At 37.6% G+C, this 15,444-nt stretch overlaps 2 protein-coding genes across 3 annotated transcripts; one reads left to right on the top strand and one right to left on the bottom strand.

Annotated features, from left to right (window-relative positions):
* The first annotated feature begins 233 nt into the window (after window positions 1-233).
* On the top strand, window positions 234-5,254 carry LOC6582323 (flocculation protein FLO11). 2 transcript variants are annotated; one of them, XM_002007990.4, is made up of 10 exons: window positions 234-414; window positions 1,313-1,483; window positions 1,554-1,714; window positions 2,587-2,782; window positions 3,099-3,543; window positions 3,618-3,773; window positions 3,833-4,159; window positions 4,222-4,411; window positions 4,483-4,722; window positions 4,782-5,254. In XM_002007990.4, exons 3-10 carry the CDS (start codon window positions 1,681-1,683, stop codon window positions 4,829-4,831), a joined length of 1,638 nt encoding a protein of 545 aa, XP_002008026.1. In that variant the 5' UTR covers window positions 234-414; window positions 1,313-1,483; window positions 1,554-1,680; the 3' UTR covers window positions 4,832-5,254. The 2 variants fall into 2 exon arrangements, with proteins under 2 accessions (XP_002008026.1, XP_015017869.1); XM_015162383.3 differs by lacking the exons at window positions 234-414; window positions 1,313-1,483; window positions 1,554-1,714 and adding an exon at window positions 2,330-2,393.
* A 650-nt stretch (window positions 5,255-5,904) lies between these two features.
* LOC6582322 lies at window positions 5,905-7,217 on the bottom strand. Its single transcript, XM_002007989.4, has 2 exons — window positions 6,962-7,217; window positions 5,905-6,895 (listed from the first exon to the last, which is right to left on the bottom strand). The coding sequence occupies exons 1-2, from the start codon at window positions 7,128-7,130 to the stop codon at window positions 6,009-6,011; spliced, it is 1,056 nt and encodes a 351-aa protein (XP_002008025.3). The 5' UTR covers window positions 7,131-7,217; the 3' UTR covers window positions 5,905-6,008.
* Window positions 7,218-15,444: the final 8,227 nt, after the last annotated feature.

Raw genomic sequence — 15,444 nt, 5'->3', positions numbered from 1 at the left:
CTTATAACTATAGTAAATCGCATGACAATGCTTTCTATAGATTTAATAAAATTAGTTAAAGCCAGTAATCACTAACTATTATTTCAATATTACAATAAACAGATTTTCGATGGCTAGCTATCTGATATCAAAGTATCGATATTATTATTATCGTAGTAGTCTTATCGTAGAAACCACACATCGATTATTGAAGTATATTGAATCAGTTGATGTGTACACACTGAGCTCGTGAAACGTGAAAAAAGTTCTAAACTGTATTTATGTGTGGCGACATTGTCGCATATTTAATAAAAAGCTGGAGAACGGCGAACGGAAAAACACGTTCACAGCTAGTTTAAGCTTGATCGATCAAGAATTCGTTTATAATGTTGGAGTCGATATTGAATTGTTTTTAAAAAAGCGTCTGAGCAGTGGGTAAGAACTCTTAGAACCTCTTAAGCACACGACTATATGTGTGTATGCGTGGATGTATATTATGTGTTAATTCAAGTATATGTGTGTGACTATGTGATTCTCTGTGTGTGCAAATGTGTTTGTGGCTCAAAAAGGCTTCGGTCGTAAGCAGCAGCAGCTGGTGATAAAAACAACAATAAAAACAACTCCTTGTGGCACTAGATTCCTGGTATCCCTACTCTACTCCTGCTTCGCTTCTCTCTCTTCCCTCTTCTCGTTTGTTGTTTATTTTTGTCCGTAACAACGCGGAAGTTTGGAACAACAACATGAAATTCAGTGTGGGGCCTCGATGTAATATTACCGGTTTGCAAATGCCACAATTTCGAGTTTTCCCAGCTGCCCCACAGCAGCAGCAGTAGTAACAGTAATAATAACAACACCAGTGTTGCATGCAACATAGCTTTCCGCATTGCATCGTTTGCTTTTGGGGCTGGTAACACGGTTTTGTGGCGTTTAAAATGCAAGACGCGTTTAATAAACAATTAATTGCAATGCAATAAACAACATCGACTCGCACCATCAGTAGTTTGTTCGTGTAATATTTTCATTATTATTATTATTCACTGTTGTTGCTGTTATTGTATGTATGTTAATTGTTACATTGCGCTATTGTTTCTGTTGCATAAGAAGTTATTTACAAGTCAGGCTTTGCGTGCTTCTTATTGTCCCTCTCTTCTCTCTCGCTAGCAACAACCTGTTAGCTGTAAAGAAACAAAATATATAGAAAGAGAGAGAGTGAGTGAGAGGGAGCGTGAGAGAGAGAGAGAGTGAGAGAGAGGGGGTAAAGTGAACGAACGAGAGACACGCACACATACATATGTACAAAGCGCTAACTCAGTTTGGCCTCTTTCTTTCACAGTGTGCTGCTCTTTCCACCTGTGAACAATTATCGCCGTTATCTCATACATCAAACATGTGAGAACTATCGCCAGCAATACGATCTTCTAACGTTTTCCGTGGGTCAAGGCCCGCATCGACGCACAGTTGTCTGTTTTCGCAATCAGCTTATCGATCCGCACGGATTTGAATCGTAAGTAGCGCACCTTTACACATACATATACGAATGCAATTCTTTCATATTCTTAATGTTGTTGTGACAGCCGTAAACAGGAACAGCAGCAGCAACAACAGCAACAACAGCAGCAACACCAACAACCAGTGAAGAGCTGGCGAAGCAACGGTAGAAGCAGCAGCGCAACTAGAAAACGCGTAACGGAACTGTGTAAAATGGGCGTTAAGAAGCATATCAGCGAGACACCTTGTAAGTAAATCATAACATAATAATGCTGTTCCGTATTTCTTGCGCTCTCATTAATATTATGTTAATCGATATTTAATGACCAGTGCAGTGTAAACTACTTAATTATATTCAGTATTTAAAATTGAATTTATTTAACGAATATTATGGCCACACCATTATTAAGCATAAACATATAACAAGTATGTGTTACATATATGCACGTATTTATAATATATATATACACATGTATGTGTGCGTGAGTGTTTTTGTATGCAATGGAAGTTGGCACAATTGGCAAGCTTGAAAATATTTTGCAAATAGACAAAATAAAAACAAAGAAAACCCAACAAAAATAAAATTAAATGAATACCAATTAATTATTTAAGTTTGTGCGTATGTGTGTGTGTGTTTGTGTGCAAACGACTAAAAATAAAGCCAAACACGCCGGCGAACGTACGGGCGCCAGTTCGTTTTGTTTGCTCGGGTCACGCAGCTTATTCAAGGTCGTCCTCTTTCGCGAGCTGCCTTTCAGGTTGCATCACACTCAGCTCTCAGCTCATTCGCTCTCCCTCTCTCTTGTTTCGTTTTGGGTACTTGCTCTCCCGCTCGCTCGCTTGCTTGCTCACTTGTTGCGCCCTGTTTGAGCGAGACATGTTGACATTCACGAAGCAGTGCCCAAAGCGAACGAACGTAAAATTAGGTCAACATTAGTGAATTTTGTATAGCTCTTGTGTGTAAATATATATGTATATGTATATTTATATATGTATATGTCGGTTTACATACTTTTTGCCACATGCGTTACTTCATCTGATGAATTGATTAAAGTTTGCTAACAATTATTGTATTTCTTTCGCTTTACTCTGTTAAATTTTTGTTGGTTTCTTTTGCAGTAAGTAAATCGAACTCTGTGGATCTCTACAGGCCGCCCGCACTCAGGCACAACAGCAGCGAGGAAGCAACAGCAGCAGCCACAGCAGCAGGTGCAACGAATGAAACGGTGCCAGAGTCAGAGGCAGCACCACAGACTACAGCAACAGAAATAATCTCGACAACTACCTCAGTCGCACGCAAAAGGTCGCCAGGCAGGTACGCGCTGTCCATTGATTAAAACCCAGCAACCTTATTATTTATGTAGTAAACACACGAGTTTTATTATCATAGTTAAACGCAGTTTTTTTTTTTCGATAACATATTCATATGTGTTTGATTGCATTATTTTTATTGCATTATTGTTTTGCAATTCTTTGTATGGCGCTTGCACTTGACAACTGTTTTTTACGAAATTCTTCTTTATGTGGCTTTTTGTCTGTATTTGTGTGTGTGTGTGTGCATTGATGTGTGTGTGTCTGTGTTAACCGCTGTCATTATTTTCTCTGTTTTGTTTTGATCAACTGCTTCGCAGAGAGCAAGCAAGCACCGCCGCGGCCGAAGCAGCAGCAGCAACGCGTCGTGAACGGCGTCCCGATCGCGCGGTTTATGTGCCAAGGGCACGACGCAGTCAAACAACGCCTCCAACAACGACAACAATGCCGATGCCAACGCCAACCGGAGCAGCAGCGCCGACTACGTGCAATCAACAGCTACAGCCACAGCCACAGCCACAGTCACAGCCATTGGACATGCCAGTTGTAAGTACAAACCCGTCAAAATCAGACGACGGTAACGGGCAGCAGCAGCATCAACAAACGAAAACAAAAAAATCAAGATCTCGCCGAGATCGTGGCAAGAAATCGGTTGGCAAAATTATTGAGCCAGATACGTTGCTTGTGATTGCGCCTAGCGAAAACCAAGCTAACCAAATACCAGATACGCCAGGACCACCGCCAGATAGCAACTGTGATAAAGAGGTAATTAATTAAATATATTGTAAATTTGCCAAACTAAGCCCGAAATGAAACTAAAATTTCCTAAAATTTTTCAGACAATGCGAACAAAGACGAGCAAAACCCACAAACAGCAACAGCCGCAATCGTTGCGCATCGAAGATGCTGCGCCGCCAAAAGCCAGCAATGCGCCAACGACTGAGGATGTGAACAAATGTGATAACGAAGTGCGCGAACTGCAGCGAGCCTCTAAGGTAAATGCGTTGGAATACATTTTGTGGGTACATTCAGTTCAATTTGATGGTGCTTATAGGAAATCAACCGCAGCAATCGTCGCATCATGAAACAAACTTTTGTATCGGATGTACTTGAGATACCCGAAAAGATTGAATCAGCACCTCAGATTAGCAATGCCACTGTCACAGCAGCAACTACAACAACAGCGGTAGCAAGCGCAGCTACTGCTACATCGCTGACACCACCTGCCGACAGCACCACCGAGGATGATGATGACGAGAACGAAGATGATTGGGAGAATATGTTTGATGAGAACGGCGACTGTTTGAATCCAAAGATTCTGCAAGAGCTAACCGAATCGGTGGGCAAGTGCAAAATCGAATTGCCCAAAATGGATTACAGCGTAAGTGAATGTAGCTGCATAAATGTTCCAATCAATATTTTATTTATTTTGTAATCCTTCAGCTTTATCACATTAAGCAGTCGCTGCTCAATGAGGAGGAGTTTCCGCATGTGCTGGAGATCTCGAATTTCCCAGTGGAATTCAAGACACCGGATCTGCTAATGCTCTTCTCGCAGTACAAAAGTGCCGGCTTCGATATCAAATGGGTGGATGATACACACGCTCTGGCTGTCTTTAGCAGCTCCCGTATTGGTAAGTAGAGGAAAGCGTAAGGTATGCTTGTCAAAGTCAACCAAAAACTTTAATTTTTATTTATTTGGTAGCTGCTGAGGTACTGACCATGGGTCATCCATTTGTTAAGTTGAAGCCACTGGCCGAGGCCACACTGGAATCCCGTCTCAAGGCGAAGAAGGCGGGCGCCACATCGCTTCAGCCATATCGACAACGACCGGAAACTTGTACAGCGTTAGCGCGACGTCTGGTGTCCGGCGCTCTGGGTGTTAAGTTGCCTACGGCACCAGAGGAAAGGGAGAATGAAAGGCGTGTCCTACGTGAAGCCAAAGGTGACTGTCTTATCCATATCCATAATATTTGTTTTATATCTTATCCATTTGTATTGTAGAACGTAAACTTTTAGCTGCCAAACAGCGCGACGAGGTCTGGGAAAGCTAGGCCATTACGATAGGTGGCATGAATGCATTTTTGGCGGCATGCTACACAATGGCTGCCCCATATCCAACTCTCACTGTCCTCTCGTTCTCCTTCTCCTTCTTTCTCGTTCTATCCCTTTGTGACCCTCCTCACTGTCTCAATCAAAGCTAGTTTAAAACGTAAATATTATTTGTATGCTTAATTGTGTACTTTAAATGTTTCGCTTTTCATGCAATTCGCAATACAAATTTTTGCTCAAGTGTTAATTTTTTTTATAATAGGAGTGCACGCGTATTCGTTTAATTGGAAAATATGTGCATATTATATAAACATATATATATATAGTAATTATACATATGTATATGCGAAAGTGCGTATATATTTATTTGTCGTAGAACATAAGCAGACATGCATAATATCTAAATACATGTTGTTTTAACTCCATGCGTAAAATTTTATTTATAAGCGCAAGCAATTTATATAAATATATTTTAATAAAGTTTATAGTGCTTAAGTATAAAAGAAAATATATATTTCTATTCTCTATAAATTCAGAGGGACAACATCAAACCAATCTTTTCGTGCCTTGGCATAATATTAATTAATGTTGAAATTTGGGATGAGCGATATAAACACGAAATAAATCGTGAGAAGCAGCAACCATCTCTAGCTCGGGCGAAAATCAAAAAGTTTCACGCCAAAAGCTAAAATTTGAGTTTCCCGCGCAGGTTACTCGCTGCTTCTAAACCAACGAGTTTCGTTTTGTTGATAGCATTTATGTGTGAATTCCCTCAACAGATTAAATTTCGCAGCGAATGCATGGATAGCAAATTACGCCATGAGCGTTTAGTGGAATACATAAAGGGGATTGCCCGGTAATTGTTAGCTTCTTGCTGAAATCAAGTTTGTACAAATGCTTCGAATATACATATGTATTGTAGAAAGAAAATAGTCGCCTTTTATGTCACGGTTGCCATGTGGAAAGAAAATATAATGAAATAAACATGTAACTTATAAAATATATACGTTAAGTATAAATTTGTCATTTTATAAAATAATAAATTTTTTTATTATAATCAGAAAACGGGAAATCATATGATCAGCAAAACGATTAGTATTTTATTGGAGTATACATGATTCAAAATATAAATGTTTACATAGACATATTAGCGTTTATTAGATAAACTATTAGAAATGATTAATCAATAAACAGTTTACGTACGGCTTTACGGGTGCTGGGACTGTTAGCCAAACTAGTGAGTCTGGTTAACAACTGATCAACTTTTTGTCGGCATTCATTGAAATCTGTAACGTTCATGCGATCAAAATGATTGCAATTAGGGGCTAGGAAATATGGTAAAGTTGCTTTTTTAAAATATTGTACCAATTTGGACCACATGAGAACTAGCGTCTTTCCCTCATTCTGTTGCCACAAATTATCGGTTGCATTGGACAGTTCTAGTAGGATAACGGTTTTTAGCATATAGCTGGTCAGATGAGGCAACTGGTCTTTGTGAACGTCGCGCATTGCCTTCATCAGGCGCAACGTGTTCTTCAAATTATACTTGTTCGTCATCATTTCACGTTCCCAGTGTGGTGCGCAGACCATAAAGCTTCTGTCATCACTCGGGGCCTTGGTCTGTGGTATGGCGAACCAGGGCCAATCTCTTCGCACCTGTGGCGTAACAGGTGGATCATCTAATGGCCAATCCTTGTAGGAGAATTCAAAAGCTGGCACTAAATCAAAGGAGATTTTTCGAGCATTGCTCGAAGCAACTATAGTGTGGGCACAGCCATATCCTTTCATCCCATATTTAAGCGTATAAGTCTCACCGTCAACGTTAATTGTTTTACATTCATGAAGCAATACATGGGTAAATCCATCACGTAGCCATGATTGCAAGCGCTTATGATTCACGTAAGAATTTTCGACAAGTGGATGGTCAATTGCATCTGATGTAAACAAAAAAACGAAGCCAGGGCGTAGAATGTCGCGTTTGGGTATTATGTGGAATGGAAGCTTCAGTTTCATATGTAAATCGAATTCGTCGGGAGTCTTTAGCTTAAGACGATCCAAATAGCTGCCTGCAATGTATTATAAATGCATACAGAGTGATTCAACAGCTCAGAAAATAATTTGATAATATTTACCAGTCAAACTCAGTCCATCGAACGCCTTCTTAAAAGCCTTATCAGTTTGCTGCAATGATCTCATAAGCTCGTTGCAGATAGTCTGTGCATGGAACGTATATTTGCTACGCTCAGCATCTTTAATCTGTAGTTCTCCAAGAACAGATGGTAAGTGCGAGGCGAAAGACATGTTGCGAACCCACTTAGTCGGAAGAATATTTGCAAACTGTTCATTGAATAGTCTATGCTCCCATTTTATACTATAACGGCACTCGTCGATACCAACGAAACAAACGTTCTCGTCGGTTTCAGACAGGAGTGCCCCCAGCATGTATCGATATATCGATGAAAAATGCGGTCAATAAATAGTCTGCTTAAACTTGGTCACACTGCTAAAAGTGCTTCATAGTATTTTCAGCTTTGCCTCTCTTGGTCAGTGCCGTCAGTCGTCTTGAAAATTTTAATAAAGTCGTGAGTTTACAGCGCTAGCAGTTCAGTTTCGGAAACAAAATAAAATACATAAATAAATAACAAACTGGTAATGCGTCGCTTGAAATATGAGTAATTGACACATTTAGCAAGTGCACGTGTTAAATGCAAAAGTGTAAATTGGCATACGAATATCCAAATACTGTGTATGCGCGTATGTGTGTGCGTGTTAACGTGTAGCGATGTCATTAACAATATACATACATGTCTAACTATATATATATTAATATGTATGTGCATGTGAATGTATATAAATCAGGCGCCCCATACGCCTCCCACTACACTCGAAAAGAAGAGCGCAGGAATTTTGAGCGTGGTGTGCAGAATTTGTTGCTGTTATTCAAAACATAACTATGCACACCGCCGCTTTAGCACTCACAAATTGTTTATAAATATTTACTAACACTGCTTACGGCACCAATATTTTGCACGCGTTACAAAACCAAATAATGTATCAACGTCAACTTATCGGCTCTTGCTATTGTTTTTATCACAGCTACATGTGTATTTGTATGTATGTATGCATGCATATGTACGAGTATGTAGTACGTATGTATATTAGTTGGGAGCGACACACGTACACACACACACACTGACGCAGCAGCTCTATTGTTGCTAAAGAGTCTTTGCTAGTGCAAATCAAGTAATAAATAAACAATTATACTTTTGTTGTCTGTAGATCAAAATCAAAGCCGCGCTCTTCCTGCGGCCAACGCTGTCGTCGGACAAATTATTTGTGCTGAAGTTCATCAAATTGAACTGATTCAAATTAAACGGCGGCATTAGCTTTTCAAGTTTGGTAAGTTCATTAACTCTCGCTCTCATGAAAATCAAATTAGAATCCAGTTGGAACATAATGATGGAAAATTGAATAGGTCTCCTACTTATGCTATTCTTGATTATTTATACTATATAAGTCTGTACACATGCGTGTCAGGTTTAAGGAAAACCTCTTCTGCGGACATGTCTAAGCATGCAGGTCCTTAGGTCACCGAACTTTCGCGAGCTACATGCCTAGCTGGTCGCAGGTAGCAACAACCTATGTAACTGAAAATCATTTTCAATGCGCCTTGATTATCTGTTGACATTCGCGAAAAACTTCTTTGTCTTGCTTTATCTCCACATGTATTTACCTGAAAAAGGTATCTAGTTAAATCTGTTTTTCATGCTGCTTCTACATTTGCTACTGCTGTTGTTTTTGTTGTTGTTGTTGTTTTTGCTGTCTACTGCATTTTTCACATTGCCGGCTTTGCGAACCGGTTATGAATCGACACATCCGATCCGAACTTCCCAGTTTCCAATGTCTTAGTCATTATTGATCATTTTTGCTTATCTGAAATAATTCTGAGTCATGTTATAATTTAAAAAAATTTTTTTTTTTACTTTATGGGTGATTTTCTTATGAGTATATAGAAGGAATATTGTACATTAAACACTAAAAATTAAGTTTTAAAAATTCTATTTAAGTTCAGCAAAAATAATAAATTTGTTCTTTGGGAATTTGATTCAAATTGATTCCCTTTTGTTGAAATTTAAAGAGAATTACTTAACTTCATGAATTCATACAATTCGCAAGAGAATTCTAAATTCCGTTATATTTATTAAAATATAGTATATCAGCCTATCAGTCGTTATTCAATTAATATTTATAATTAATTATAATTTGATTATAATGTAGTGGCAATTCCACTTTGACTGGCCGGCCCACTAGAATTATATTTTCTGCTCGTTCAGCGAGAAACAAGAGAGTATATTAGTTTTATAGCATTGTGATTGCTCCTCAGTGATTCTTCTTTTCAAATCACTATATACTATATTTATATTTTAATTTATATATTTTTTTTGATAACATAGATCAGATTGGAAGATCAGCGTTATGTTGCTACAGCTATTGGGATGTATGCAGAGTTGCAGATATTTATATATGTAGTCATTTATAATTTAGCTCACTAGTGAAGCGTTAGAGTTCGTTATATATTGGTAAGGAGTATTCCGCAGTTGGGCGTACCCCACTGCAATTAACTTCTGGATGCTTTGGCGTGTGACATTTTCAGCCAGCGCTGTGCATCGGGATTTCGCCTTTGATATTCGTTTAAAGGTCATGCCCCGTATTCAGACGGTAGAATCCAATTCAACCACCTCCCTGTCTACCTCCCTACCTCCACCAATTATTTAAATACCGATTGATTGACATCGAGTACAAAAAATCAATATAGTGTTAATTAAGTTTCGAACCAAATATGATTTTCCATTTATTTATTTATGTATTTGTTTCGCCCCGCTCATCAATATTAAAACTACTTAAATATTTGCAATTCATAAACCTCAATAATGTGGAAACTGGAACTACGAGAACTGGGTTATGTTTGCCCGCGTGTATTATGATTTATGACTAGAGCAAAAGTGGGTTAGATTTCCTTCTTGGTCTGGCTCCATAATAAGCACAATTAGCTAGACCAGATAAGACCCCATCTCAGATAATCAGACTTTGATATTGTTCACATTAGTTCTGTGCCAAGTGAAAGTGTTTGAATAGGCATTTATATAAGCAACATAATCTGATTGCTTAGTCTGAGAACTGGTATATAACATGATATAAACGAATCCTATAAATAATACATATATATCAATGCTATCTAGTTCCTGGTCTATTAGAGATTCAGAACTGATTTTATATATATTTTGTATTTTATAATCATGATAAATATATAGAATCTTTATAGTTTTAAGGCAAGGCATAAATGTTGTTGTACAGTGTACCTAACTGAAATTTAAGTGTTTTTGGCTATTAATGCAAAAAAAAAAAAAAAGTATTGCTTCCTGCTGATAAGAGGCCAGCTGACTGCCTGTAAGCCGAATTGGGTCAGTAATATATATTTATATATAGCATTCAGCCAATGCCACGCCTACCAAAACATACCCAACCGCGACCCTTTACCTTTTTCTTTTCGGGCCCTGCAATGTGCCACAAAATTTGCATAAATAAATCAAAACTCACTTACCTGTCCCACTTTTCTCCAATACACACCTATTCCCATGCCCTCTCTCAACATTCTCTTTACGCGTTCTCTCTTCACTCTATTGCCCTCAGGCCGGCGCTTTTCATCTGCTTTTGTTGTTGCTGGTTTTTTGCGCCTTTTTGTGCTTTTCCGCGCCTGCCTTTGGGGGCCGCAGGAAAACCGGGTTAATTGTCAGCTGCGCAGTTGATGGCGCTTCTTTGCTTTTAGTTTCTGCAAAAAAAGGCAAAATTACAAGTAAAAGTGTTTTCGTCGGCAATGCGCGACCGCCCAATACCCTAAATGCTGCCCTCAGCTGCTTCTTTCCTTGGCTTTAACTCTTATAAAAAAATCTAACGAATTTCTGGAATTATATTTGTTTGCTCTTGTAGCTTTTCCTGTTTATTAATTAAGATTTATTGATAATTTAATATACAGACTCAAGTTCTTTTGCTTGTTTCACATGCCTGCACTTAGCCAATATACCCTATTTACCGATTTTCAATGGGTAAAATAAAATTGTTGTTGGCGCAATTTCCGCCATTGTCCGCAAATGCAATTTTGTGATTAAAATAATTATTTGATTCGGTTTTTGTTTTTTTTTTTATATATATTTTTTTTATTCACTTTTCTAGCAATTTATTTGCTTTGGCATTATGGGAATACCAATTGTTCTATGATAACTTCAATGTCCCGCATGTTCACCTTTCTTTACACTGAAGTTCTCTTTACTGCTGATATCTTCTTGTCTGATTTCTTCTCTTCTGATATCTCATCGCTTCTCTGTGATCACTTCCTTTTTGATTGCTTATATGACAGAAATTCCAGTATCATTCCTCCATACTCACTTGAGTAATATGTACATCGATAATATTTTCCATGGTCATTTGAATAACATACGTTATATTTGTCAACTTACATACTTCTATTATTCCCAGAGTTTTCTTTAGTTCTTGGTCAACTTATACTGCAGGCTTCGATGAAATTGTAGGTCATGTTTTTGTTTTAGGTCTAGAAACGCTCAAAAATTCTTATCAGAGATCATATGAGATTATGCTGGTGTTGCCATGCGGCCTATCAGATGTTGGCCAGCATAAGCGAGTGGGCGGCAGATAGAAGGAGTAACCTAGAAAGGCCATAAAGTCAACATGGCATATGCCAAAAGCTCAACATGTACGAAACTCTGTTAACACACACACACACATATATATATATATATCTGTGTCTGACTATACAGATACACACATGCAAATGTTGTGCGGCCAATTAAGCAACATGACCTAGAATATTGTAACCCAATTGTGCCCCAACTCGGCTTAAATCACAGCTGTGCAGCTGTATGTGTGTGTAAGTGTGCGTATTAAATGTGCACTGTATCTGTGCGGCTGTGTGGTTGACTGAGTGAGTGTAGCCTTTGCATGTGTGCTGCATGCTTAATTGTCGTAATAAATGCGTAGGCACATCACGTGCTATAGATATTTATGTACAAACGAAGCATGCATATATGCAATGTATATATACATACATGTATATTATATATCAACTAAATATATGTATTTATTATTTTTAAGTGCCAACGCTTACCCTTGCCGTTTCTTTCGGTCAATTCGTTTTAGTTTAACGTTTCTACAACAATATTATGATATAGTAATTCCAACAGATTTATTAATTATATAGAGACATATAGATAAATAGTCACGGAAATGATATTTAGACAATGCTTAGTATATATATATATATATATCTGAGATAGACTGGACTATAACATACGATAATAAAATATATATGCATAAATATGTATGCATTATAAATGTATATATTTATTTTATATATTTTCATTATGCATTCCAATATTCCTGATATGATTCTATTGGCATTAGTGAATGTGTGAGCTTAGCTTAGTTTATTCCTATGTAACATTATCATACACATATATAATACTACTATACAATTTTAGCGTCAGTCAAAATAACTCGAGCTTCTTTGTAGGCATTCGAAATTGTTGTAATTACAGCTTATTAAATTGTTTTTCGTTATCATGGGCTTCGAGGTCTTACAGCACTAATTCTATATAGCTATAGCTTAACTTAATTATTACAAGCACGTTCCTGGACAAGCTAAAAACCTAAAACTGGTTAACTCGCTGACATAACCATGAAATCGGATTGAACTCGTCCGTCGTTCGAAATATGTTAGTAGAGCCACTGTTTTATGGATAGGAGCTTTACCTAACTAACTGTCTTTTTCTGCCCCTCGCTCTCTCTCTTTCTGCCCCTACGCTTTCGATTCGCTTGTCATTTGATTGAGGTAACCCATTTACTCTTGCCAGACACGTTTGGATCAACTGATTTGCTGGCAATGCCGCTATCAGAGAGTGGCTCAAAGGCTCAATCAATGCTATGTTATGCTATCAGCTAAAGCCCTGTCTATAAGGCATGACATGGTATAAGGCCAACTAAAACACTCTTGACCAGTGTTCAATAAAGTGTGAGGGTGAGAACTGCTAGCAATTTACAGCTGAGCGCATGCATAGAGCAAGTGAATTCAGCTCAAGTTGTATATCAATGGAGCATGTAGGCCCTATGGCTATGGCACATGAATTGAGATATTCTTGCTTTATATTATATATATTGTTCTCATTTGTTGTTTTATTGGTATTTGTAAAAATGAACAAAGACTAGTGAGAGAAGGAAGCGAACTGCGTCGTAATTATTAATATCTTTCTTTTAAGACATTGACTAGTCTTCTACTTATATGTACACATATACTCAGAGAGTGAAAGAGCCAGAGAACTGTTTGCTATACATGAATCAGCTCTCTTATCAAATATCTCGCTGATTTTTGGCGTTAGTTATCATTATTAGATTATAAAAATGTCATTGAATGTAAAAAAATTTCAACACAATACTTGAAATCATACAGATCAAAGTTTCTACAGCCTCTTAACAGTCTAATCAATTCCATAGTTATTTTGATGTATTTATATATATTTATGTATAATATCTATATAAATACGAGCAGACATAGGGTCATAAATGATATTAATACCACACTTATCACACAATTAGTTAAACACACTGTATTCACATTGTTTTATTTTTTGTGCATATATAATTTTCGTATCTCTTTACTGTCACTTTTCCGTAGTTTCCAATCTGACCAAAAATGATAAGAATGGACTGTTTGCTCATCAAATGGGTATTATGAATTTCGAATGTTGTATGTCTACAATTTTATAATATTGTATTACCTATATAAGCGAAATATCTTAACATTTTTTGAATAAGTTATAGTTCACAAAAAAATTAAGCACCGGTAACATGTGTGTCTATAAATAGATTTATTTATAATCCATATTATATAGCGTAAGGGTATCTACATATTGGTTTAATCTCTTCTACACTTCCTCTTCTATTTTGCACATGCCAACGCAGATTCATTAAAAAACGGTATTGTGTCGTGCTTATCGCACGCTGTCGCAGATCTTTATCTATGGTAAGCGCCCGCTGATAAGGGGATAAAAGCAAATATTGGTCTTTAGATAAGGCCTGCAGCTTACGCATTGTTCGGGTGTATCACAAATAATTCTCATTTAATATTTTGCCATCACTTTTTTGGCGTCTCGTGTGCCGAGACTGGGCGAGAGATAAAGCCAGGAGAAAAGCCACAAAGGGATTGTGAAATCTATTGTAGTTGTTGTTGCTGTTGTTGTTGCTGTTGAGGGAACTTTTGTTTTTGTTGTTGAATGAAGCAGCGAGCAATGCCAATGCCAACGGCCACGCCTGCTGCTTCTGCTGCCCTAAGTTGCAGCGGGGGCGAAGAGAGTTTGTTTAGTTGCTTAGTCAACAAGCTGATCGAGTATACATAGTAATATATATATATATATATATACGAGAAAGTAAATGCGAGAGCATGCAAATTGTTTTTCTTAGCAACAAGCTAGTCCCACCCTACTACACGCCCCCATCCCTTACCAGCTGCACCCCCAACTCTTGGCGAGCGGTCGCTCGCCCTCTTGACGACGAATCCAATGTCGTTATTTGTATTATATTCGTTTCAGTTGAAATTGTTTTGTATACCTTATTTATGTTTACGTAAAAAAAACAAACAAGTGCTGTTGCAGCGCTTCGCAGTAAAAAACAATTGCTATCTATATGTAAATACATTGCATACAGGCATTTTTAAATTGCCGGCCAACTCGTGCTCTCACATAACTGTAATTCAATTAACAGCAGCAACGGTACCGGCAGCAGCAATAGCTGCATTAAAAATTCAACTATCAACTCAGCTTAACAAACCCTACAAATCAAATGCAGTTTTTTGTGTAAGTGAAACGAATTCGCCAGTTCCAGTTGAATATCAAGAGAAATCCAATTGAACCAAGTGCTTCCATTTATTGTGAATCCTTTAACCCTTCACAGTAATCATTGGTGTTAGTGAAAATAATTAGCCGTTGTCGTTAAATATGAACATAAATAACCACAAATCCAATTGGCTTGTGTGTTTCTAATTTGATTATGTGTGAATCCCTTAACATGTAAATGTGAACACGAATGAATTTAACATATTCACCTATCTAGTCAATTGGCAGAAAGAGTGCTCTAGCCATGATTAGCTGTTAATCCTTTAACATTTCAATGTTAATATCATTACAAGTGTATAGCGTATGTTATGCGTGCTTGATCTGTTAACCGTTCTATTATCAAGAATATAACATTCTAATGTTATTCACATGGGATCTCACGTTAGCGCAATTGATTTGATGATAGTGCCTATGTAATGTCATCTCATTTAAACCGGACGTTACCCATACGTACTTACAAGACCATATACAAATTGCAGCAGATGCACTTAAAAAAATTTGTTTCACTTAGTAATTCCAGCAAATCAAATGCATTTCTTTGTGTAAGTCAATCAAAGCAAAGCTCAAAGAGCAGTCAACCATAAACTGAAGGAATGAGAGAGAAAGAGAGAGAGAGAGAGAGAGTGAGAAAAAGGGACAGGTAACAGTCCCAATTG

The sequence above is a fragment of the Drosophila mojavensis genome, unplaced genomic scaffold, assembly GCF_018153725.1.
Source record: "Drosophila mojavensis isolate 15081-1352.22 unplaced genomic scaffold, ASM1815372v1 contig_74, whole genome shotgun sequence".
Classification (NCBI taxonomy): domain Eukaryota; kingdom Metazoa; phylum Arthropoda; class Insecta; order Diptera; family Drosophilidae; genus Drosophila; species Drosophila mojavensis.
Note: the sequence above shows the minus strand (reverse complement) of the source record. Positions and strands in the feature narration are given on the sequence as shown.